This window comes from Amblyomma mixtum, chromosome 9 (assembly GCF_055824585.1).
Source record: "Amblyomma mixtum isolate Tamu chromosome 9, ASM5582458v1, whole genome shotgun sequence".
NCBI lineage: Eukaryota > Metazoa > Arthropoda > Arachnida > Ixodida > Ixodidae > Amblyomma > Amblyomma mixtum.
The window spans coordinates 108,211,379-108,236,105 of NC_143020.1; the positions used below are offsets into that span (position 1 = coordinate 108,211,379).

The window sequence follows — 24,727 nt, forward strand, 5'->3', positions numbered from 1 at the left end:
AAAAATGAAAATTATATTTGAAGATAGAAATCTAAGCAGTACTGTCCCACATACCTCGGTGGACACCCGTCATCCGTTTGTAGAGGAAGGGAGGAAATGGGAGTGAAAGAAGAAAGAGTGGCCTAATGAAGAAAATGAAAATTGTATTTGAGGAAAGGAAATTCCGCAATAACTGTCTTGCATACCTCGGTGGACCCCCCTCATCCGTTTGTAGAGGAAGGGAGAAAGTGGAAGTGAAAGAACAGAAAGAGGGCCGTAATGAAGAAAATGAATTTGAGGAAAGGAAATTAGGCAGTAGCTGTGAATCCACGTCCAGCGACGAGGATGAAGAAGGAACGCCCATAGAAACGGAGCGGCGAAAGACTGACTCAGCAATTCGACTCGGCGAGTTCCAGTCGGCCACCTATAGCTATCGCGTCACTCCAGGTTTAACCAGGGCTAAACCCATAGAGTTTCTTACTAGAGGGAAAGCTGGCAGCCCGTCTATGGGAGTTTGCATGGAGGCCCCTCGAGACCCCTCGATACCACTTCAGCCAACATGGGCGCTCAAAGCATCATGGGGCGGTGAGCTACTTGTTGCGGAACTGCAACTTTTGGCCAAAAAATAATAGAAAAATAAAGCTGTTTGATAACTACAAACGTCCTAACATTCAATATCTTGTCAAATGATTGCAACAAACAAGCAGAAAAGCATTTAAGTGCAAAGTTTGCCCAAAATAAGAGACGACCCGCTCTCCTATTGGCCAAGTAATGAACACTATAAAAACTAATATTTCGTTATTAACAGGCGCACTTTTAAAAGTGAATATGTTTTAAAAAAAATGTTGTTGCTTAAAGACTATGAGAGGTTTTTAATGGCATTTCATAAAAGTAAAACCTTTTATTGGCGTCGTGTGTCGTCGCGTTTTCACTACTATGGGTTTTGCACACTGTGTTCGCGCGAAAGTCGTCTGCGCACAAACGAACAGCGTTTTTGGAATAAAACGTCTTAGTAGTGCCACTCCATGCTCTCCAAAAACTACGACTGTCTCGCAACAAGTAGCTCACCGCCCCATGATGCTTTGGGCGTCCATGGTGGCTGAAGTGCAGCGCCGCCAGCTTTCCCTCTAGGTAATAGTAAGAAACTCTATGGCTAAACCACAGCCAATTCTTTTTTTTAAAATCAACTGCGCCACGCTGCCAAGCCAACCGAGCAATCAGGGATTTCCTTTTTTTTCTCGTGACCACGGTATTGCTATGCACAGTTTTTTCCGAAGTGTTTTTTTTTTTAGCCCCAGATTACTTGCTGTTTGAAGAGGGCGCGTTTTTCGAGCAAGCAAAATTACCCCAGGGGAAAAAAAGAAACATCGAAAACTGGCGCGTGAGGTGCACCGGTGCCTTATAAAGCACTGCGCCACTTCAACAGCGGACAGAAAAACTATCTGTTCTCGCTTCGGCGAGCGCGGCTTCGGCCGCTTGTCTGTTTTTTGAGCAGCGTCCGCTCCGGCGGACGCAGTTGTTGCTGCGACGCGCGTCTTTCCTTTCCTCTCTCTCCTTCCTCTGATCTTTTAACTCTCCTCTATCTGCACGTGGCAGCGGTGGTGGCTTGGCTCGAGCCAGTAGCAGGCCCGTGCAATTTCCTTTTCATCCTTCTCTCAGTCACAACAACAACAACAACAACAACAACTGCGCGGAATGCTTTGCATCCGATGATGCCTTATCAAAGCCAGCGCGACACACGTCGTATGCTCTAAAAGCCCCTCTATCGTCGTCATGGTGTGTTATTGATTGTAAAACATTTTATTCGCCGGAAAGAGCTTGGTAAGAGGCCGCGTTAGTCGGCACCAGCCCAAACCTTTTCAAAAGCCGCGCCATTGATACCGGAAGCGCTTTGAAGCTCATATCACCATCTGCACCCATGTTTGTTCGTAAAAGACAAAACCGTGAATAAACATCGAGGAAAAAAATCTGAGGATGGAGTGTGACGCTCAACGCGACGCCATCCATGCGCGACGCTAAGCGCCCAGCCTTCGCAAGCCAAGTGCTCCTGAAGCCACTCCCTCCCCCGTTTTTCGCTCGTTCAGTCAGTCCCTACTGTTTCAGTGTTGGTAAGTTTTGATGTTTGCCTATGACAGCTTAATAATTTCAAACTAAATTTCTTCTTGGCGCTGTTCAGTCTCGGTTCCTTTAACTGAACTATGGCTGTGACGTATAGTTGGACTACAGCACTGCTGATAAGTCGTTTGTCGTTATTCCAGCCTTTGAGGCAGGCTGGTGAAATGTTGTAGTTATTTAAAACTATTTATCAGAGTTTATAACGGTGTGTTTATTTATTCGTTTTTATTTTGTAATGCCTCACATCGCCTAAAATTCACAAACACGTCACAGCCATCGTTCGGTTGATAAAACCGAAACCGAAACAGCAAAAAACCCGCTTCGGTTTTGGATCGCCCCACATCCTTTTCCTCCGCACGCCTCCTATTTAAAGCCAAGCCAAGCCTATCCGTAACGCACAAGCTGGAATTTTCGAATCGAACGTGCGCCGCTTCAACCGCTGCACAGGCCTCCTTGCGCGCTACAATGGACAACTACGTCAAGGTGGAGAAAATCGGGGAAGGTACGTACGGCATTGTTTACAAGGGAAAGGACAAACGTGACGGAAAAATTGTAGCACTGAAGAAAATTCGCCTGGAGAGCGAGGATGAAGGCGTACCCTCAACAGCCATTCGGGAAATTTCCGTGCTGAAGGAATTGAAGCACAAATACATCGTTCGTCTTGAAGAGGTGCTTATGGAGGGTTCCGACAAAATCTACCTGGTATTTGAATACCTCTCAATGGACCTCAAGAAGTACCTGGATGGATTTGGCAAGCACAAGCAACTGGACAAAGAACTCGTGAAGAGCTACCTGAGGCAGATACTCGAGGCCATACTGTTTTGCCATCAGCGTCGCGTGCTTCATCGGGACCTGAAGCCCCAGAACTTGCTCATTGACGGTAACGGCACCATCAAGGTCGCTGACTTCGGCTTGGCGCGGGCATTCGGCATTCCCGTCCGCGTCTACACCCACGAGGTGGTCACTCTTTGGTACAGGGCCCCGGAAGTGCTGCTTGGAGCTCAACGCTACTCCACCCCCGTCGACATCTGGAGCATTGGCTGCATCTTCGTCGAGATGGTCACCCACAGGCCACTATTCCACGGGGACTCGGAAATTGACCAGCTTTTCCGAATTTTCCGCACGCTGGGAACACCTACGGAGCAGACCTGGCCAAACGTGACAAAGCTTCCCGACTACAAACCGAGCTTCCCTAGTTGGAAGGAGAACATTCTGGCGAGCCTGCTGCCGGAGATGGACGGTGAGGCTTTGGACCTGCTGAAGAAAATGCTCATCTACAACCCTGCCGACAGGATCACAGCCCGGGCCGCCCTCGAGCATAAGTACTTTGAAGTGCCTCCAAGCTAACTTGCCGTTTTGTGTGTCATGTCCCATTACGAGTGTAGGGAAAGATTGTTGAGTAAACTTTTACGCATGTTTCCAGGTTAATCGCGTGTGCTGGACAAATCTTCGATGCTGCATGCTCAGTTTACTCAACAAGATGTTACTACAGGGACTCAACAAGATCTCATGACATTTCTTATCAGTTTTTTCTACTCAGCTTTATGAAACTAACGACGCCAGTCAGCTGAACTTGCAGAATAAAACACATGTTTTGCAGCAACAAACTGCCTCTAGACAGCAGAAAGGGCTACTTTTTGCATGTAGTGCATGTGAAATGTTAAGCAGGTACCATTTTAGAAGGCTAAAATTCACCGTTGGGCATTAGCTTCACTGTGCGGTTGGTTTGAAAGCGACTAAGCTCAAATATGTCATTTTGTATGGATAACTTACTTGTAAAAGTTTTGAAACCTGCAGGTTCAACCTATGGGAGCTTTGTTAAATATAGATGTTCAGTATCTGCAGTAACTCCCCATATGTACCGTGAATGACCGTTTCGACGTGCAAATTGGTTGTTGCCACAAATAACAGCCACTGCTGTCTACTTTTTAACTGTTTAATAAGTAATGACACACTGAGCATGACACAGAATGCTTTGCGGCTTGCAGCAGCCAATATACCATGATGCTCGGCTAATTGAATGCAGTGCAGGGAACACATTAAAATGTTGAAAATTAATTCCACAGTGTTGTTGGCATAGAGAGCCGGCCCAATAAGGTTGGGCATCCCTTTGTCCTAACTGATCTCGCAAGTTCTGCTGGCCCAGTAATGGTTTGAATCCCATAAAAGTCATGACTGGCCTCATGTTAGCCTGTGCAAGCTACTACTTCAACAGCCTGAATGGGTGAAAAAGTTTGCTGGAAATGTCGCCTCTCACTTAGGGAGTGAGGCCTCTAGAGTGTCTGCAGGTGGTAGCGCTCACTGATGTATCATGTGCCCTTCGTGCTGCTGTTGTCCGTCCTTTGTGGTGCGTGAACTATTTTCAGTTGCTCTTTTCAACTTGCCATGCAGAACATATACGGAGCGGCTAAGATTGGGCATGAGCCGTCACCAGGTAGTTAACGACTTTCAGATGACTCTCGACAAAAAATGGATTGGTACCGTGCAAACTTGATTCAGGTTGACAGTGCCAGCTAGTTATCACAGCTGACTTACGCCAGTACCTGTTTCTGGGCCATTATTACTGTACTCTAGTAGTTCGTAAAGTACATGTATTCAGTAAAATAGTTTGGGGATTCTTTTAATTACATATGTTGTGGAACATTCTTCTCTGTGTTTGTGCAGACCTTCACAAAATTGCCTATTTCATGTATGTCATAAAATCATGTCATTTTTCTAGTTTGTAAACAAATTCTCTTGCTCTCTGCTTTGTGTATTGCAATATGGTATTTTTTTTCTCTAGAGCATAGTGCAATCAAGTAGGAAGTGTGCTTCAATGCATGCTAGAATCTGTCATGTATGGTATCCCCATCAATTGCACCACTGGTCGGTTTGCTTGTGAAAAATGCATGGTTTTGGAAAGTTGTTTAAAGTCACTGTTGTATTAAAATAGGTCGGGATGTAAAACTCTTGCACTGTGTATGAACCTGTGTGTGACCTTTGTCCAATTGACCATTTTCTGTTGCCTTGTGTTCACAGTTGCTACAGAGACTATGCTCAGTTTTTCATGTGCCAGCAATACTCTATATTGTACCAGAATATGTTTGTGTTGGCTTAACGGAACCGGGCAAAAACCCTCCGTTCGTCTATTTCAGTCAGTTTTTCTTTTTTCTGCTCGTAATGATCTATGAACGCACACTGCCAAATCTTTATTGTGTCTGTCTGCTTCTGTTTAAGCTCTTGTTTGGCATGCCTACATGTATACTGTGCTCTTGTTCTTGTGAATAAAATTTTACTTTATTATAAAAGCAGCCACAAGTATGCGGAGCGTAGTGCTGCACTAAAATATCTGGCTTTTTCTGAGAGGGTCGTTGAACTATGTCAGCTTTTTTCGAGTTAGAGTGATTGATGGAATACTTGAACAATTGGAATGTGGCTAAAAGTTAATTACAAGCTGCAGTGAAGACAATTTTCTTCAATCTCTGTCCCTTTCCTGAGCCTATCCTTTATTGAAAACCGGTTTTCATTATCTCACTTCGGTAGAGCGGCGACGCTGCAGACAGGCGATTCTGCCATAGCCGTGTTCACGCATTGCACAGCATGTTCTGAAATGTGTGGCACAGACTTGTAGTCGGGCAGTTTTCGACAGGGCCTCCGAGATCACCCCCGCCCGCGGGTGATCTCGGAGATTTCACGCTTCCGTTCGCTTGCTTCCGAGCTGTCATTTTAACTACTGCATAAAAAATTACTTGTAAACTAGTTAATGGTGTCTAAAATTTGTAATTAAATTTAAATTTCTATTTTATTAGTCTCTGATTTTTTATACTTTTGCTTTTTTTAATGTTAAAAGAGCGCGAGGCTGCTTTTTGAGATTTGTTATGGTCGCGGTACCGCGAATGGCTGTGGTCGTTGAAAGTTGCTGTGTGGCAGCGACCCATCTTCATTGAGTTTGGTGGCCTTACTTCAGCTCTGTTCGTGACATTTTAGAGAGCCTCATCAACCGTGTTCTTGCGACTTCAGCAGCAGGCCACTGAGACCATGGCCGCTCTTGCAGGTTGCCTGCTAGTCTTTTTTTTCTTTGTGTGGTATCGATTTGTGCTAAGATGTTTGTCAGTACTGTTGACCAGCCAGCCCAGAGACAACTTTTGTTCAAATTGCTGTCGCAGTTTGTGTCAGTGGCGACAAGCGCACAGATTCTTTGAACCGTAACGACAACCGTCTCGGAGCAAATTTTCTCCAGACATAACCACCACGATGACCGAATTTCTATGAAGGCGGTATACGAAAGTCGATCGCGTTCTGCTGGATGTCATTGCACGTTAAGTTGTTGTTGTAGTACATCGTGTGGTTCTTCGGGAGGCTTTGGCGCTCCTCTTTCTCCGTTCGTACATTCTCCCCATCCCTTAATTCCCGCGCGGCGCGGTTCAGATTTCCACCGAAAGTGAGACGGTAACTGACCATTTCATTTTCTCATAACCACTTTATTATTGCAGGACTGGTGTTCCTGCAGCAGTCGTAACTTTTTACAACTCTTTCTCACTTGGACATGTGCAATAGTTCACTTTTGGCGGGCATCCCTTTATTGCAGTTGTGCATGCGTAATGAAAATGAAGATTGGTTTTGGGGAAAGGAAATAACCCAGTAATTGTCTCACATACCTCATTGTACACCCGAACCGCGCCTTAAGGGAAAGAATAAAGGAGGGAGTGAGAGAAAGAGGTGCCGTAGTGGAGGTCTCCGGAATAATTCCGACCACCTGAGGGTCTTCAGCATGCACTGACATCTCGCAGCACACGGGCGCCTTTCGCGTTTTGGCTCCATCGAAACGCAGCCGCCGCGGTCGGGTTCGAACCCGGGTACTCCGGCTCAGTAGACGAGCGCCTTAACCACTGAGCCACCGCGGCTGGTCATGCGTTGATGCAAAGCTCGTCTTTGGAGAATTTTTTTAGAGCCCATGCTCACATTGGAGAAACACAATCGTTTCAGCTAGTCATTTGTAACTGCACTAGCTGCGGTTGGGCATTTTGATTTTGGCTTTTGTACATATTCAACCACGCAGCATAAAAAGCAAAATTTACAAGCGGACAATGAAGCTTCAACTTTTCCCTCGACAGAATGCATCTTGAATACAGCCAGAAATAGGTTCTGTCTTTTACACCTTTTACAGCTTTTGCAGAGTATTATTTCTTGTGAGGAAGTGGAGTACTTGTGAGGAAAGGGGGGGGGGGGGGGGGCTGAAAAATTTGTGGCATGGCAAATGCCACAAATTGTGAGAAGCTATCCCATGTTGCCCTGTAACAGTGCAGCAGGAATGTATATGGTGTTGCACTAAATAATCGGAATCCCAATGTCTTTTATGCAACCACTTTCAGTCTGGAAGACGTAAGAAATAATTGGTTACAGTCTTAAGTGAATATTTATGAATCACAAAATACCGTGGTGCATTTTGATGCATTGCCTCGGCCACAGAGCTCGTACCTTCCGATTTCACTGTGGCATGTATCCCACTGGGAACTTTTTTCAGAATTTTCAGGAGAGGCGGGTTTTTGGATATTTCAGTTAATTTTGTCGACCACATTTTCCCAGTTTTTCACTTGGAAAGCTGTAAATGCTATGCTAGAAATATGTATTACGACTGTAGAATAGATTGTGTATTTTGTTTTTGCCTCTCTCTTTAGTTCGGTAAGCTTGGATTTCTTGTTCCCATCCAGCGGACCTGTGCATGTGGAGTGCAACTCCATGTTCAATCTGTTTTCTTCCACAAACCATGTGATTGCTGCCTAGAATAGCAATTTCATGAAGAGCAGGAACATTCTCGGTTTTGGTCTGTCAGTTATGGCAGAAAATCTCACATTGGTTTAGATGGTCTACCTAATAGAGGGCATGACTGCAGTTGTTCTTGAACACAAAATAACGCGTTCATAACACAGCTTCGAAAGCATGTTTTACTTTCGAATGTTTTCAAGTTAAAACGAATGCTTTTTTTTTCCCCCAGAATAGCACTCGGGCAATTGCCTGTAGATCTAGAATGTTCAAGGTTTACTAAAAAGGATTCTGAGCTGGTCTTTTCACTACGAGAACTCAATCTGCGTGCTCCGAGTATTCTTAGAAACTTCGAATTATTGTCCTGTGCAGCCGCTTTCTCTATTAAATCGAGTCAAACGTCCCGGCTCCCACCATTTTATTTTTGTGAACTCGCCTTTGAAAAGAGGAGGAGTCGGCCAACGTGTGGAGTTCCTTTCAGCCATTCGTGTGGCGGCTTGCCATCGGTGAAGTTATATCTGCCATCGGCGAAATGATGCAAGATTCAAAAGCAAGATTCCACATGTATTTTTATTTCCGTGTGCCTAATCTGCGGCTATATAGTCTGCGACTGAAACTATTTATTCACGGAAACCTAAAAAACAAAATAAAAGCAATGGCAAAGCCGCCACGCGACTGGCTGTAAAGGAACTCCACACATTGGCTGACTCCTTATTTCAGAGGTGAGTTGAAAAAAAGAAAATGCGGGAGCCGGGACGTTTAATTCGATTTAGAAGGAAATCGGCTGCACAGGACAATAATACGAAGTTTCTAAGAATGCGCGCAAAGTGTAGATCGAGTTCCCATGGTAAAAAGACGATTTTAGATTCCTGTTTAGTGCATCTTTAATAAAAAGTGTAGTCATATACCCGCGCTCTCGTGTATTTGTTTAGTAGGAGAGTCAAATTATTTCTGAGTATCTGTAAAGACTAAATGACACATTTAAACCTTTACAGGTAATCAAGCTAATGGGAAAGATCTTACACTGTAATGCATCAGTAATAGCAACTGGGAAAAATGACTGATTTGTAGTTAGTGTCATTTTGCCTATTTGAAATTTATTTATTTATTTATAATTGAATTGTGCAGTATCAGAGCTGAGGTCTGGAAAGTGATTAAGCTTGTAAATTTTGTGAAAAGGATGGAAGTGAGCTATTTCATGGTAAGCAGCAAGTTTCACAGACATTTAAAATATCCGTAACTAGTTTTATGTGGCTGACATGAAGGAAGCGGTAATATTTTACCTTTATTCTAGCTCAGCTATTAAGGTTGGTCTACGGAATTCTGGTTTGGCGAAATTAGCGAGAGGTGGCAGTCGCCATTTAGATTATGTAGCTGGAATGTAGTTATTCTTATTAGCACAGGTATGCGGTGTGGATGCTTTGCATGGGCAAAAACAGTATGTTGAAAGAACAGGGGAGTAACGGAAACTTGCACACCATGTGTCATGTTCTTGAGGTGACTAACAATTAATAGTGCATACTCTGCGGAAAGCTGTGCTAGTTAATAATAGGTCTTACGCTCTTTTTTTCTCGCGTTGCTCCTCAGAGGTGGACGACTGCTTGCTTACTGCCCTCTTCTCATGCGAGACATGCAATGACATGTTCTCCACGCAAGCCCTCCTGGACAACCACCGCCAACGCGAGCATCCGAAAGGACCAAGGGGAAAGTACTGCTGTACCTACTGCCCGTACTCCAGCGATGATGGGTAAGCCAGTGTTTGCTTGCCTTGTTTCCGTGTTGCTTAGGGGTATGGGCATTTGCAGTAGTGCGGGCTTTCTTGTTTAGTATTCTGAATCTATATTGAGGGCGGGGCTGCATTTTTAGTGACACTCGGTCTCTGGGCCTCGCGCTTAGGCTTAGCCCTAGCAAGACAGTGTTTGCAATTCTCCACCGGGTTTTATTTTAGACAGAGGACACTCCATGTGTCGATGGATCTATACGAACAGGCCTGGGGTGTGGCCTGATTTCGGTGACTAGAACATTTGGCCATTCTGGTGTAGTACTTGACTGCAACCTTCTATGAACAACCCAATTAACCCTCGGCCCCCAGTCCCCAGTGGCTGCGGAGCAGCTGGCCGGGGTGTCGGTCAGACCTGTGACGCAGCGGACGGTGCTAAGAATCATTGGCTCCGGACAGGCGGCCATTGGAAACTGAACCTAGCAACGTTTAAGAAATTTGAGGGAATATGGTGGCCGCGGCTGGCGAAGGACAGGGTTAATTGGAGAGACATAGGAGAGGCCTTTGCCCTGCAGTGGGCGTAGTCAGGCTGATGATGATGATGATGATGATCGGGGGCGGAGGTCCGAGATGAAGTGGAGGGTGAGCATGTTTGGGTGTCACAAGAGTTAACTGTGTTGTTCGAAAAAAAGATGGAAGAGTGACGCGGAAAAGCTGCCAGTTTTCTCCTGTCCGTGGGTGGTTGAAGAAGCGGTACCGATAATTTTATGACCCTTTGTAACCGAAATTGAACCCTTTAAGGACATGTTGATGCAACACTCCACGGGCAGAAAACACCTCTTCCTTATTAGTCTCTGAATTCCCACAGAATTTCAGTGGCCCTTAGTCCACAGTACTCACCGTGACCTCTTGTTTTGGGCGCTCGCTATGTGTTTACTTCCTCACTTCACTGTTGGTATGGTGTAGTTGGCGGTTATTGCTGTGACTGGAGGTTGGTCAGTTGAACCCCAGCTCATTTTTCCACGGTACAATAGATGGAGCCTATGAGTGTCTTTTTAAGCTGTGACTAAAAACACGTCCGTCCTATCACAAAATATTTTACGCTTAAGTTAGAGGTATCCCAAAAAGAGCCTTAAAGGTCCATGGAATGATATTTACTGAGGTTAGGGAAATGCAAAAAGTGATCGGTAATTCATCACTCATCACCGCACTGCAAAAATTTTTAAGCTAGCTTCATAAACACCGAAGGTGTCGGTGATTAAAAGTGATGCTCCTCTTCACCCCCGTCAACTCATGCCAGAAAAAAAAAAGATGAAGAAAAAAAAACAGTCGGACTGCACCGCTCCACGCCCCATCTGGCCCCATCCCGATAGTGCATGTCACCTGGGCATGCCCAGTGAAAAGGCTTGCCCAGATTGCCCATTGATGTCATTGGGGTATGGGTGGATGAGAGCACGTGGTGAGGTTCACCCTAATCTGTTAGTTTCTGCAAGGAGAAATTTTTTTAATTATTTGTAAATTATAACTTTCATGCAGAGCTTTCAAACTTGACTCAAATACTCGCAAATACCACCTCTGCAGGTCTGTTTCTCTAGAATATGACCGTAAAAACCATTTCAGAGTCTCTTTAATGGATGTGTCAGTGCATATTTTTCCGTCCACTCTTGGTCGCAGCTATAGGCAAGTTGAAGTTGATATGAACACCTAATGCGGTTCACGCAGTGACGGGGGTTTGGAGCACAGCCGTGCAGGACTTATCGCCTGGGCATTTAATTCTCACTCGATGGTCTGCTCAGTTTTGTCCCTGTTGTGCCCTTTTAATCATCATCTTTAATGTTAGTTACAGCTTTGATTCACAGATGTTTTCCCACTGCCCAGAGTGACGTGGTTGGTGATCACTAAGCATGTGTACTTTGAGTGCACTAGGTAGTGAACTCTGTTCTGCTACGCTCATGGCAAACCCCGTGCGTTGCGTTTGGGCCATTTGTTGCACATCGTTTCGGTTCAGGGCAGGAACTGAAAGTTACTCCTGGCTATTTCGGTGCTACGATCAGATAAGATAAGGCCAGGATTGAATCCGTGTCTTCCAGGTCAGTAACCAAACCCCGTGTGTTGCAGTTGTGCCATTTGTTGCACATCGTTGTGGTTCAGAGCAAAAACTGAAAGTTACTCCTGGCTATTTCGGTGCTACGATCAGATAAGATAAGGCCAGGATTGAACCCGTGTCTTCCAGGTCAGTAACCAAACCCCGTGTGTTGCAGTTGTGCCATTTGTTGCACATCGTTATGGTTCAGAGCAGAAACTGAAAGTTACTCCTGGCTATTTCGGTGCTACGATCAGATAAGATAAGGCCAGGATTGAATCCGTGTCTTTTAGGTCAGTAACCAAACCCCGTGTGTTGCAGTTGTGCCATTTGTTGCACATCGTTGTGGTTCAGAGCAGAAACTGAAAGTTACTCCTGGCTATTTCGGTGCTACGATCAGATAAGATAAGGCCAGGATTGAATCCGTGTCTTCCAGGTCAGTAACCAAACCCCGTGTGTTGCAGTTGTGCCATTTGTTGCACATCGTTGTGGTTCAGAGCAGAAACTGAAAGTTACTCCTGGCTATTTCGGTGCTACGATCAGATAAGATAAGGCCAGGATTGAATCCGTGTCTTCCAGGTCAGTAACCAAACCCCGTATGTTGCAGTTGTGCCATTTGTTGCACATCGTTTGGCTTCAAGGCAGGAACTGAAAGTCACTCCTAGCTATTTCGGTGCTAAGATCAGATAAGATAAGGCCAGGATTGAATCCGTGTCTTCGAGATCAGTAACCAAACCCCGTATGTTGCAGTTGTGCCATTTGTTACACATCGTTTCGCTTCAGGGCGGGAACTGAAAGTTACTCCTCGCTAATTCGATGCTAAGATCAGGCATGTGTTCCATGTTGCACCATGTCATCAAATCATGAACATAGTCTGGATTTAGGCTTTGTAGCTGGGTGCTGCTGGTGTTGTACTGTCCCTTGCTTTGACCAGGCGCCTGTTAACTTAAAGTGCGCCAATGATGCCATGCTTACATACACTGCTTAGCGTTTTTTCCTGTGCTCTCCTCATCTCTCAGCAGCGAGCTTTTGCACACACTTCCTTCTTCTTGCTTCCTTCCTCACTCGCTAGGATGATGATGAGTTGTCTAATACCTTCATAACAGATACACACTGGTTCAGTGTCCCAGCCAAAGATGCAATTATACCGATGCGCCACCTGTCAACAGTGCTGTGAAACGAAAGAAAATGGTTAGCAGTGGCTGGGACAGTGCGAGTGTTCTAACGGCCTCTGATTACGGTGGAACTCCGTCTATCAACTATGCTATGAGGCTGTGAGGCACGCCGTAGTGGAGGGCTTCGGATAGTTTCGACCACCTGAGGTTCTGTAATGTATGCTGACTTAACAGTACACGGGTCTCTAGTACTTCGCCTCCATCGACACGCGGCCGCCGTGGTCCGGATTGAATCCGTGTCTTCCAGGTCAGTAACCAAGCACCGTGACCACTGAGCCACCGCAGGGACTCAGCTGAGTCGTCACTCCCGTCTATTTTTCTCTGTGGTCTGCGTGCTTACAGTGACATCTACTGCGCATTTAATGAACGTCAAGGCACACGTCAGGTTCACGTCCGATTCACGTCAGACAGGCGTCAGATCCTTATATTGTTGTTGTTCTTGTCCTGTGCACTGTCACTGACGCTACCACTTCCAAAGTGTGTCCACTGCCGTCCCCCTTTCATCCTTGCACCCAGGACCCATGTTGCCAGACACGAGAGGACGCACACTGGTGAGAAGCCGTTTGCGTGCAAGGTCTGCAAGAAGCGCTTCACGTCAGCGAGCGACCTTACCCGCCACCGTTTCATCCACACGGGGCACAGGCCGTATGTGTGCGGTGACTGCGGCCTGAGCTTCAAATACGTGTCGAACTTGGCGCGCCACCAGAATCTAGTGCACCTGGGTAAAGGTAGAACCTCGTACGTGTGTCCCCATTGCGGAAGAGGGTTCTCCCAGCAGAGTAACCTCAACAGGCACCTTCTGACACACACGGGAGTGCGGCCGTACGCCTGCCCTCGGTGCAGCATGCGGTTCAAAGAAACGGGCCATCGCATGCGCCACATGAACACGGTGCACTTTTCTGCAGGGAAGACAGTGCGCAGGATACCAGTTGGTGATGGAGACACAGAGGACAGCCAGCACACATCTCGGGAGTGAGGAAATGTGTCAGTTGCAGAGTGTGGGGAGACAACAGGAAAAGATGTGGACGAGCACAAAGGCAGACAAGACTGACACTGACCTACAGTCGGATACAACTTAAAGGTGCACTGAAGAGGATTCTGAACATGTCTTTTTGCCGCGGGAACTCAATCCACACGTCCCCAGCATTCTTAGAAACAGTGACTTCTTGCCCTGTGTGGCCGATTTCCCTAATTAAATCGAATTCACGTCCGGCTCCCGCCTTTATTTTTAATTCTGCCTCGTACGGTGGGCGGAGTCGACCAAACGCGGGGAGCACCTTTCAGCCAGCTCCCTGGAGGCTTTGCTTTCGCTTTATGTTGTTTTTTTAGGTTTCCGTGAATAAATAGTTTCATTCGCAGATAATATAGCCGCAAAATAAGCCCGCAGAAATAAAAATACGCGCGGACTATTTGCTTCTGCGGATTACTACGTATTACTCCACCGATGGCAAAGCGGCAAGCCGCCACGGGACTGGGTGAAAGGCGCTCCACGCGTTGGTCGACTCCGCCCACCGTACGAGGGAGAATTTAAAAAAAAAAAAAGGCGGGAGCCGGACATTAATTAGATTTAATTAGGGAAATCGGCCACACAGGTCAATAAATCGAAGTTTCTAAGAATGCTCAGAACGTGTAGATTGAGTTCCCGCGGCAAAAAGACATGTTCAGAATCCTCTTCAGTGTACCTTTAAGAAGGCAGCAGCTTTTCCCCGTCAAAGGGCCCCTCTCCAGCCAATGGCGTTGGCCGATTCTCGTGAGCCTGCTATAGGGTGACAATGCAGGGAGCGGTGCCACAATGGAGAGAGGGGTCTATCCCCTCTCTCCATTGACTTAAAGTCAGCAATAAAATTCCAATAAGGAAAGGTGTCAGGCGGGGAGACACGATCTCGCCTATGCTATTCACTGCCTGTTTGCAGGAGGTATTCCGGGGCCTGAAATGGGAACAGTTGGGGATAAGAGTTAATGGAGAATACCTGAGTAATTTGCGATTCGCTGATGACATTGCCTTGCTAAGTCACTCAGGACATGAACTGCAAAGCATGATCAATGAATTGGGACAGGCAGAGCAGAACGGTGGGGCTAAAAATTAACATGCAGAAAACCTAAGTAATGTTCAACAGCCTAGCAAGGGAACAGCAGTTCGCAGTTGGTAGCCAGGTGCTGGAAGTAGTAGGAGAATATGTCTATTTAGGGCAGGTAGTGACAGCTGATCCAGATCATGAGAGGGAAATAACTAGAAGAATAAGAATGGGGTGGAGCGCATATGGCAGGTTATCTCAGATCATGAATGGCAGTTTACCAATATCCCTCAACAGAAAAGTATACAACAGATGTATCTTACCGGTACTCACCTATGGGGCAGAAACGTGGAGGCTAGCAAAGAGGGTTCAGCTTAAGTTAAGGACAACGCAGCGAGCTATCGAAAGAAAAATTATAGGTGTAACGTTAAGAGATCGGAAGCGGGCGGAGTGGGTGAGAGAACAAACGCGGGTTAATGACATCCTGGTCGAAATCGAGAGGAAGAAGTGGGCTTGGGTAGGGCATGTAATGCGAAGGCAAGATAACCACTGGTCCTTAAGGGTAACGGAGTGGATTCCAAGAGAAGGCAAACGTAGCAGGGGGCGGCAGAAAATTAGGTGGGCGGATGAGATTAAGAGGTTTGCAGGAATATGGTGGCCGCGGCTGGCGCGGAACAGGGTTAATTGGAGAGACATGGGAGAAGTCTTTGCCCTGCAGTGGGCGTAGTCAGGCTGATGATGATGATGATTACGGACGGAGGGGACTACCACCTTTCATCTACCACTCCCTGCATTGTCACCCTAGCAGGTTCATGAGAATCGGCCGACGCCATTGGCTGGAAGGGGGTCCCTTGAAGGGGAAAAGCCGCTGCCTTCTTAAGTTGTATCCGACTATAGTGTAGAAGAAATTAGATGGACTAGAGTTCTGGTTTGTCCGCACTTCCGCCTTTTGTGTTACCGTATCTGCCAGTGTATAAGACGCAGCTTTTTTTTTTTTCAAAAATCTTGCTGGTGCGTCCCATACAAGGGTTCGTCTTTTATGTGAATTTTTCTTTTCTTTTTAGAGTTCAGAAATTACTCAGGTTCGTGTTCAAGCTTTTTTTCACCGAAATAATATCTCTACCAATGACGCGGTTGTAACACGGTTAATACTTCATTACAGGAACCGCCGTGCGCAACTTTTTTTAGATGAACTTTATCATGAAACAGTGGGGATGACGACTTCGGGGATCACAAACACTCAACCGTTTCGGAGGCCCCAAGCAAAAGTAATGTGAAATGTCAAAAGGTAGCGACAAATGCGCTTCTCGCCATTGTCAAACAAGCCGGCGTTCTTTTTTTAGCCACCCTTTGCAACTTTGTTTGCTCCGTGTACGTAGTGCGAAGAGAATGTTTCAGCCGCATTGCCTCCAGAAATGGGCGAACTTTTTGATAGCTGATCTGAAGATCAAGACTTCAAAGGTTTTAAGTAAAAAGAAAATGTTGTTGTGGACATATGGGAGAGCTCTTTCGTTTTTTCTTTTTTCTGAAACGTGGGCGGGTATGGCGTAAGTGTTGCCTTTTTCAATCACTTAGCGTTGCTTAAGAATTTCTCACAGGTACGGTGAATTTCGCGATGGTCGCACAAGCCTGTTCACTTCAGCCTGACTAGCCTAACTGGGTAAATTGGTTGGTTGGTTTGCTTTATGGGGTTTAACGTCCCAAAGCGACTAAGGCTATGAGAGACGCCGTAGTGGAGGGCTCCGGAAATTTCGACCACCTGGGTAAATTGGGGTGCGTCTTATACATGGGTGCATCTTATATAACAACTTTTTCAATGACAGCCTGCATATATGGCGGGTGCGTCTTATACACCGGAAAATATGGTCGTCCTCGTATTTTCACTCTGCCTCCCTTCATTGCACAAATAGCCCTACAAGCCCAAATGAAAACTCTAGTTCATCACTTGTAGGGCCGATGCATGTGAACTAAAAATGAGGAACTGGGAGCTGTGGTTGTCTTCAGCAGCTAAAGGACTTCATCTACAGCATCACGACGGAAACTCGGGGCTCGAGAAGCAGGATGAAGCTCGGCAACGCTGGAGATTGGCAAGAAAACATGCCTCTTCAGTGGATGGGTTGTTTAGCAATTTTTCGCTGAAACAAAGTGATGTTTGTGAAGAATGTTTGCCAGCAAGAAATGCCAAAAAGGACCAAATAAAACTGCTTGTATTTATTGAAGCAACCTGCGTTAACCCTTTGTACGGCAGTGGGACATGTTTTTCTCACTTGCTTTAAGTGCTGGCAAATGGAAAACGGTGAACCTATGAACCATATTTTTGTGTGTTGAATACTACAGAGCTATCAAACAAGCCATACAATATGTTAATATTGTTCACTAATAGGTCTCCTTGGTGTTCTCTGTGTTCTACAAGTGCGGGTGTACAGTTTTACAAGACACACCTTGGTGGCAAAAGCATGTATTAGAAAAATTGTTGAGGCATTCAGCCCTTTCCATCAGTCAACGACCTCATAATTCTCCTTGAAGCAATTTTAAATTCTATTGCAAGTCGTCTTATACGCTATAAGTACTGAGGTGTGGATACTTACCACATTTTGAGATCTTTTTACGAAGTCAGTGGTACAGCTAATGTATACCTCTTTTCTACAAAGCCAGGGGTTTAAATGGCTTGAAAGAGATATCGTTAAATTCCTAGAGACTTTCACCGCGCAATTTTACCATTTGTATGTATGCAAGCCATGCACAGATCTTGCACCTTATAAAGGGTTGAATCAGCACTGCTTTGAGCGAAGATTGCCACATTTACTCATATAATCAGCCGATTTTTTTCCCAAAAAAATCTTATTACATAGACTAGTGTATTCAGAAAAAATTTGAATTGGTAAAAGCGAAACAGAAAGTAAGATGGTTGAATGAATACTTGGTCCAGTATGACTCGCCTTCAAAATAAAACAAAATGCAATCTGCAGCACGGTTTCCATGCTCAAGAGTGTAGTCCACAACATTTTTTTTTTGTCTTTTACCAGTGTGTACAACTTGTGGGGGTGTGATTGGAGGATAGATACGTTTTCCCCGCTTTTTTCATGGCTCACAGACCGCTGACCCCAACCAGTAGTCACGTGTGCTGCTGAGCGCTAGCCGGCCATGGTGATCTGCGCTCTAAGAGCAAAGGAACAACACATGCTGGCACCAAAAAGGCATTTATTCCTTGCGTAGCGGCCCCATGATGCTGTGTATAGAGAGCACGACTATAGGTCAGTGTAACACAACCCACAGAATTCAGCGCAAACCACTAGTCCTTGTTATGCTGATCAAAGAAAGCTTTATGACACTCCGTGGTTTCTCTTTGGTTCCTGGACTTTTCGCACTATGTTTTTATTAGTTGTTTGTCCCGTATGGTTAGTTCGTAGTCCTGACATTCAACAGATAGTGCGTTTTAGTATAGAATGTTTAAAGCTGCTGAAAGCTCAAAGGGTCGGAGCGCTTCAGCATGGGTTTCCTCAACATGAGATGGCACTTTATAGTGTAGAGCACTTCAGTATGGGTTTCCTCAACATGAGATGGCACTTTATAGTATAAAGTGCTTCAGTATGGGTTACCTCAACATAAGATGGCACTTTATAGTATCGAGCGCTTCAGTATGGGTTTCCTCAACATGAGATGGCACTTTATAGTGTAGAGCACTTCAGTATGGGTTTCCTCAACATGAGATGGCACTTTATACTATAAAGTGCTTCAGTATGGGTTTCCCCAACATGAGATGGCACTTTACAGTATAGAGCGCTTCAGTATGGGTTTCCTCAACATGAGATGGCACTTTATAGTATAAAGTGCTTCAGTATGGGTTTCCTCAACATGAGATGGCACTTTATAGTATCCAGCGCTTCAGTATGGGTTTCCTCAACATGAGATGGCACTTTATTGTGTAGAGCACTTCAGTATGGGTTTCCTCAACATGAGATGGCACTTTATAGTATCAAGCGCTTCAGTATGGGTTTCCTCAACAGGAGATGGCACTTTATAGTATAGAGTGCTTCAGTATTGGTTTCCTCAATATGAGATGGTACAGTATAGAGTGCTTAAGTATGGGTTTCCTCAACCTGAGATGTGGTGGCTGTCGAGTAAAGCGGGACGAACTATATTGGGTACTGTCACTGTGTGCTGGCGCCAAAACCCACCTGCTGGACATAGAGGAGTCTGCAGTCCATCCAGGCTGGCATTGGTCTCACACAGTTGAGCCTTTCACAGCCGAAAGGAAGGAGCGATGGGTCTGCTCGGTCTTTGGGGCCTGCAATGGCAGTGTGCTAAATCAGAGTGTACCGAACATATGTGGGCAATGGGTGACCTGCCCAGCACGCTCATAGCTGTGTGCCTTGCATACCTCTCTGTAGGGAGGCCTGGGCTACAAGAAAGCAGCCAAATTAAAGCATCTACACAGAGGGAAGTGCAAAAATCTTGCTTGAGACGTGGAGCTGCTCATGATCGGTGATTTCAATGCCCATCTCTCGGGGCTAGACGGCTACATGGATCTACAGCTTGCGGAAACGGCTCAATCTCATGGCCACCAACCCATGAATGATATGCGAGGAACAATTCAACATGAGACATTTTAAGAGCTTGCAAAAGGATGTCTAGTCTGCTGCACGGAAATACTGGCACTATGTGCGATCTCTGCACAGACCTGAGGAACCCTCACAGAAGCTCATGAACTTGGTAACATATATAAAAGGTCACACCACCACTCAACTACCTACCCTCCTCGAACCATTAGATACCGGCCTGCAGAATGGAGGCAGCACATCACCGTGGATCCGTGCAATCGGTCACATGGTGTCAGGCCAGTTGCAGTTGAAATGGGAAGTGTTGTTATCGACGGAGCTCTCGCCTACATATGCAGGCCCATAGAAAAAGGGCCTGGACAAGATACCAGCTGCCTTTCTCGAATGTTGAGGCACAGACTCCAGAGAACAGCTTTGCTGGCATCTTTACGAACATTGTTGAAGGCTCCGACATACTGGAGAGATGGCGTCAGTCCAGAGTGACCTTCTCTCTGAAACGAGGCAGCAAGCCTGATAACATACAGGACTATCGCTCAGTCGCCGTCACAAGTGTATTCTGCCACCTTTTTATGCATGTACTAAAGGGCTGGATCAGCGGCTGAGCTGAAGCTCACGAGCTCTAACAGAAATTTAAAATGGATTCCTTCCACCAGGGCCGATACCTTAAAGACAACTTAATCACACTAACATAGTGTGTTGACGTAGCGAGTCATGAGGGCTGCTCACTTTTTTGTTGCTTCCTGGACATCGCCGGGATATCGGTAGCATGTAACATGCCCACTTCTAGACCTCCTATCTACACTGCTCTCTGTGATGCTGCTCCTCTGCTCCGACAATACCGTAACTGCTTGCCTTGGGACGGCGCGCATAGACGGAATAAGTGTTCACAAGGGCCTCCGCCGAGGATGCCCTCTCTACCCACTGCTTTACCTCCTCTATGTGTCTGGGCTGGTGAGCAGACTATTTCGGTCGGGGATTGGGTTTCAGCCTCGAGTACAGCATGGTCGGTTTGGATGACACCTGTCGACTGCCGTGGCTGGCGTCTGCTGATGAGCGTATCTTAGTGGTAGAGAGCACGACAGACCTGCAACAACATCTGTGCAGAAAAAATAATAAATAAAGCGAAACCACTACCTAAAGAGGCCTAGCTACAAAGTACAAGACCTGCTTGGGTCGCGGTTTCACGATGACTGTTAACTTTCAAAAAAGAACACTAAAGAACTACTAAGTGCAGCTCAAGCAAATTTTGCACACGTGACGAAATATGCAGGTCCTACAAAAATCTGCCGAATATGCACTGGCTTTTGTATCAGAAGCACTTCAGTAAAAGCATACCTCTCTTGGGTGCCTCGGCAAAATCCAATATGTCCTGGAGAAAACCAACGGCTTATGTCCTGGAGAAAATCAACGCCTATTGACATCTAAGGTACCGTATTTTCCGGTGTACAAGACGCACCCTTGTATAAGACGCACCCGCCATATATGCAGGCTGTCATTGAAAAAATTGGTATATAAGACGCACCCGTGTATAAGACGCACCCCAATTTACCCAGTTAGGCTAGCGAGGCTTAATTAAGCATGCTTATGCGACCATCGCAAAATGCACCGTACGTGTGAGAAGTTCTTAAGTAACGCTAAGTGATCGAAAAAGGCAACACTCACGCCATACCCGCCCACGTTTTAGCACAAAAGAAAAAAAAGCGAAAAACTCTCTTTATGTCCACAACAATTTATTTTTACATAAACCTTCAAAGTCTTCATCTTCGGATGCGCTATCGAAAAGGCAACGCGGCTGAAGCATTCTCTTTGCACTACGTACTTGCAAAGGGTGACTAAAAAAAAACATCGGCTTCTCTTGGCCTGTCTTGGCAATGGCGAGAAGCGCGACAGTCGCCATCTTTTGGCATTTCACATTACCTTTACTTGGGCTCTCCGAAAAGGCAGCGTGTTTAAGATCCCGGAAGTGGTCAACCCCGCCGTTTCATGATAAAGTTCACCTAGAAAAGTTGCGCACGGCGGTCTCCGTATTGAAGTATTAACCATGTTACAACCGCGTTATTGGTAGTAATATTTTTTCGGTGAAAAAGCTTGAATATGAACCTGAGTAATTTTTGAACTCGCAAAAAAAAACGGAAAATTCGCATATAAGACGCACCCTTGTATAGGACGCACCAGCAAGATTTTTGAAAAAAACCCGCGTCTTATACACCGGAAAATACGGTAAGTAAGTGCTCTTGGTATGTTCCACTGTACGAGATGTCCTGTGCACGTCAATCATATCAATGGTTTAGTACATTTGCCATACTTCTGTCAAGTTCAAACATTATTTATGCATTCGAAGGTTCTGTGCCGAGTTTCCAAGACATGTACGCATGTTTCAAGACATTGCTAAGAAGATTATTCCTGAAGTAACAGTTTTCAGCTAAACTGAAATGTTTGGTAAGGATATCACGTACCCCTGGAACAATTTGAACTTTGAGCCAGTAACTAGATAACAGAAATATGTATAGTATTAACAATACTATATTAACAGTATGCAGTAAGTCGGTTGTTGATTGTGCAGGAAATCGCGCTAAAATGGGTGAAGGATGAAACGCACAAATAGCTCTTTTCTAGAATTGAAATCAGCCGAGTGCACATCTAGTTTCTGCAACCATTCTTTCGTGTGTTTTCGTCTTTTGCCTTTTAGCCAGTTTAGGAAGATTCCTTCCACACATGGCATGTATTTTGTCAGGAGCAAAAGCGGCGTGTATACCGCGCAAGTTTTGAGTGAACTATAGGGTACCGCCACATCGCGGCCACGCCTGGTGTAGAAGGTAAACCATACAAAAGAGGGGGGGCTGTTCGGACAGTGCCCTCTACAACGTAGCGCATATTTTCCAAACGAAAATACTCGTTCACAGACAGCATTTTTGCAGTTGTTCGAAAAGGGAGATGCCTTCTTACTCTAGAGGGAAGTTGTCGAAAGGACACAGTAGAGCAGCCCAGAAAGCTTTGAAGTTAATCCAAATTTCCCTTTGTCTCTAGGATTTATGGTTGCAACCCGAGCCCTCAGCAGCTTGTCCACAGTAAATACTCACTTTTTGTGTTCAGAGAAGGGGTGCGAACGTGAGGACCAGGCCGAGACCAAAGAGTTTGTTCAAGTAATGTGTTACGTCCTTTATTGCTGGTGGCAGGGTACAGACTCGCGGGAAAGCCGCCAACACGTGACACATGGTAGCTCAGGGTTGCTTGGCCCTAAAGATTGTCCCGCTATAACACTCCTCCCCCCTACGTCACGAAGTCCTTCAGATACGCAGGGCGGCTGCGTTGGCGCTGTGGTCGCTGGACTTGAAGGGAAGCACTCGCTTCACGGTCCTCACCACAGGAAGCAGATTCGGTACTGGGCGCTGCAGCCTCCTCCAGTCTTTCTCCTTGGTCCCGTCTTCCAGGGTCCTCTAGGCTTGAAGGAATGCCAAGCCCGGAACACCCTGCCGGGGAAGCAACCAGCGGTTCCTCCTCTTCACACATCCCAGAAGCGAAACTGTCCAATGCGTAGCTGGCAGAACGACTTCTGAGTTGGTCAACATGACGTCTCCATCGACGACCGTCCTTGGTGACGACCAAGTACGACACTGGTCCTGTGACAGCATCCACAATGCCCGGCAACCACTTGGGCCCATAGAGATAGTTGCGCACAAACACTCGATCCCCCACATCAAACAGTCGCACTGCCTGGCTACGGCGCTGCATCACCTGCTCTTGTTTCTGCTGCACACTGGACTGCAGGTCAGGATGCAGACGCTCTAACACAGTTGAAAGTTTCCTGCCCATTAGCAATTCGGCCGGGCTCTTGCCTGTTGTAGCATGAGGCAGGATATGCTGGGTCATTAAAAACCTAGCCAGACGTGTGTCGATATCGCCTCCAACCATTCGCTTGAGTACTCCCTTGGTTTCGCGCACCATGCGTTCTGCTTGACCATTCGAAGAAGGGTGATATGGGGCAACGGTCACATGTCGGATTTGATTCCGGCACATGAAGTCTCTGAACTCCTCCGAACAAAAGGCAGTGCCATTATCAGAAACAACAGTTTCTGGAATGCCATGGGTAGCAAAAAGGAAACGAAGCTTCGCACAAACTGTAGCTGTCGACATGGAATTCATCCGGCACACTTCCAACCACTTTGAGTGAGAGTCCACCACAATGAGGAAAACTTTGCCTTGGAAGGGCCCAGCAAAATCGATGTGTAGTCTTGTCCAAGGACGCTTGGTGAATTCCCAAGGGTGAATCTTTGCAGCTGCTGGCGCAGACCTGGATTCCTGACAACGTGCACAGTCTCTCACCTTCTGCTCAACATCTCTGTCGATTCCTGGCCACCACACGGCTCCTCTGGCAAGCCCCTTCATCTTGACAATTCCTGGATGAGCTGTGTGAAGAATGTCCATGACATACGGTCGAGCTGGCTCTGGAATGACCACACGACTGCCCCACAGCAAACAACCTTGGTACACCGACAGTTCATGCTTGCGGCTCACAAACGCTGCAAACTCTTCTGGCAGCTTACCCTCTGGCCACCCATGCTGCACCCAATTGCAGACTCTAGCCAACAGCTTATCCCTTGACGTGAATCTTGCCACCTTCCTAGAGTTCCATGCTACTTCCGGCGCCATTTCCAGCATCCCTACTTCCCAAAGACGCTGCTCCTCTTCCTCTGCCCTACTGGCTCTCAGTGGTAAACGACTGAATGCATCAGCATTGGAAAGCTTCTCCGCTGGTCGATACTCAATTTCATAGTCATAAGCCGATAACATGAGGGTCCAACGCAGCATCCGTGGTGATAGCACCTGGGGAATGGGCTTGGCATGGTGCAACAGTCCTAAGAGGGGTTTGTGGTCTGTCACAATTTTGAAATGTCTCCCATATAGAAACTGATGATACTTCTTTATGCCAAAGCCGATGGCGAGCGCTTCTCGGTCTGTCTGGGCATAATTCCGTTCTGCCGCACTCATAGTTCTCGACGCATATGCAACCGGTCTCTCGCTGCCATCTTCGCACACATGACTCAACACAGCACCCAGTCCGTACGGGGATGCGTCACAGGCCAGCACTAGGGGTTTGTTGACATCATAGTGCACCAGAACATGTGATGACTGCAGCAGATCTTTCGCCTGGCGAAATGCTTCCGCCTCAGCTTCCATCCAACGCCACTCGCGACCCTTGTCCAACAGCCGGTACAGTGGCTCCAAGGCATGAGCTGCTCCTTTAAGAAACTTGTTGTAAAAGTTCAGAGCTCCTAAAAAGGCTTGAAGTTCCTTTTTGCATGTCGGCTCTGGGGCCTTGTGAATAGCACGCACCTTGT

General features: G+C 46.3%; 1 protein-coding gene across 2 annotated transcripts in view; it reads left to right on the forward strand.

Annotated features, from left to right (window-relative positions):
• Positions 1-2,349: 2,349 nt before the first annotated feature.
• The window catches only part of LOC149330622 (cyclin-dependent kinase 1-like), a 28,822-nt gene continuing 6,444 nt past the window's right edge, over positions 2,350-24,727 (forward strand). Inside the window, exons 1-3 of one of the 2 annotated variants that reach the window (XM_089561252.1) lie at positions 2,350-3,416; positions 9,424-9,583; positions 13,331-13,459. In XM_089561252.1, the coding sequence (XP_089417378.1) occupies positions 2,560-3,416; positions 9,424-9,475 (909 nt within the window). In that variant the 5' untranslated portion in view covers positions 2,350-2,559 and the 3' untranslated portion in view covers positions 9,476-9,583; positions 13,331-13,459. Of the gene's footprint in view, positions 3,417-9,423; positions 9,584-13,330; positions 13,460-24,727 lie in introns of those variants that run through there. The other variant, XM_089561253.1, reaches the window with a different exon arrangement.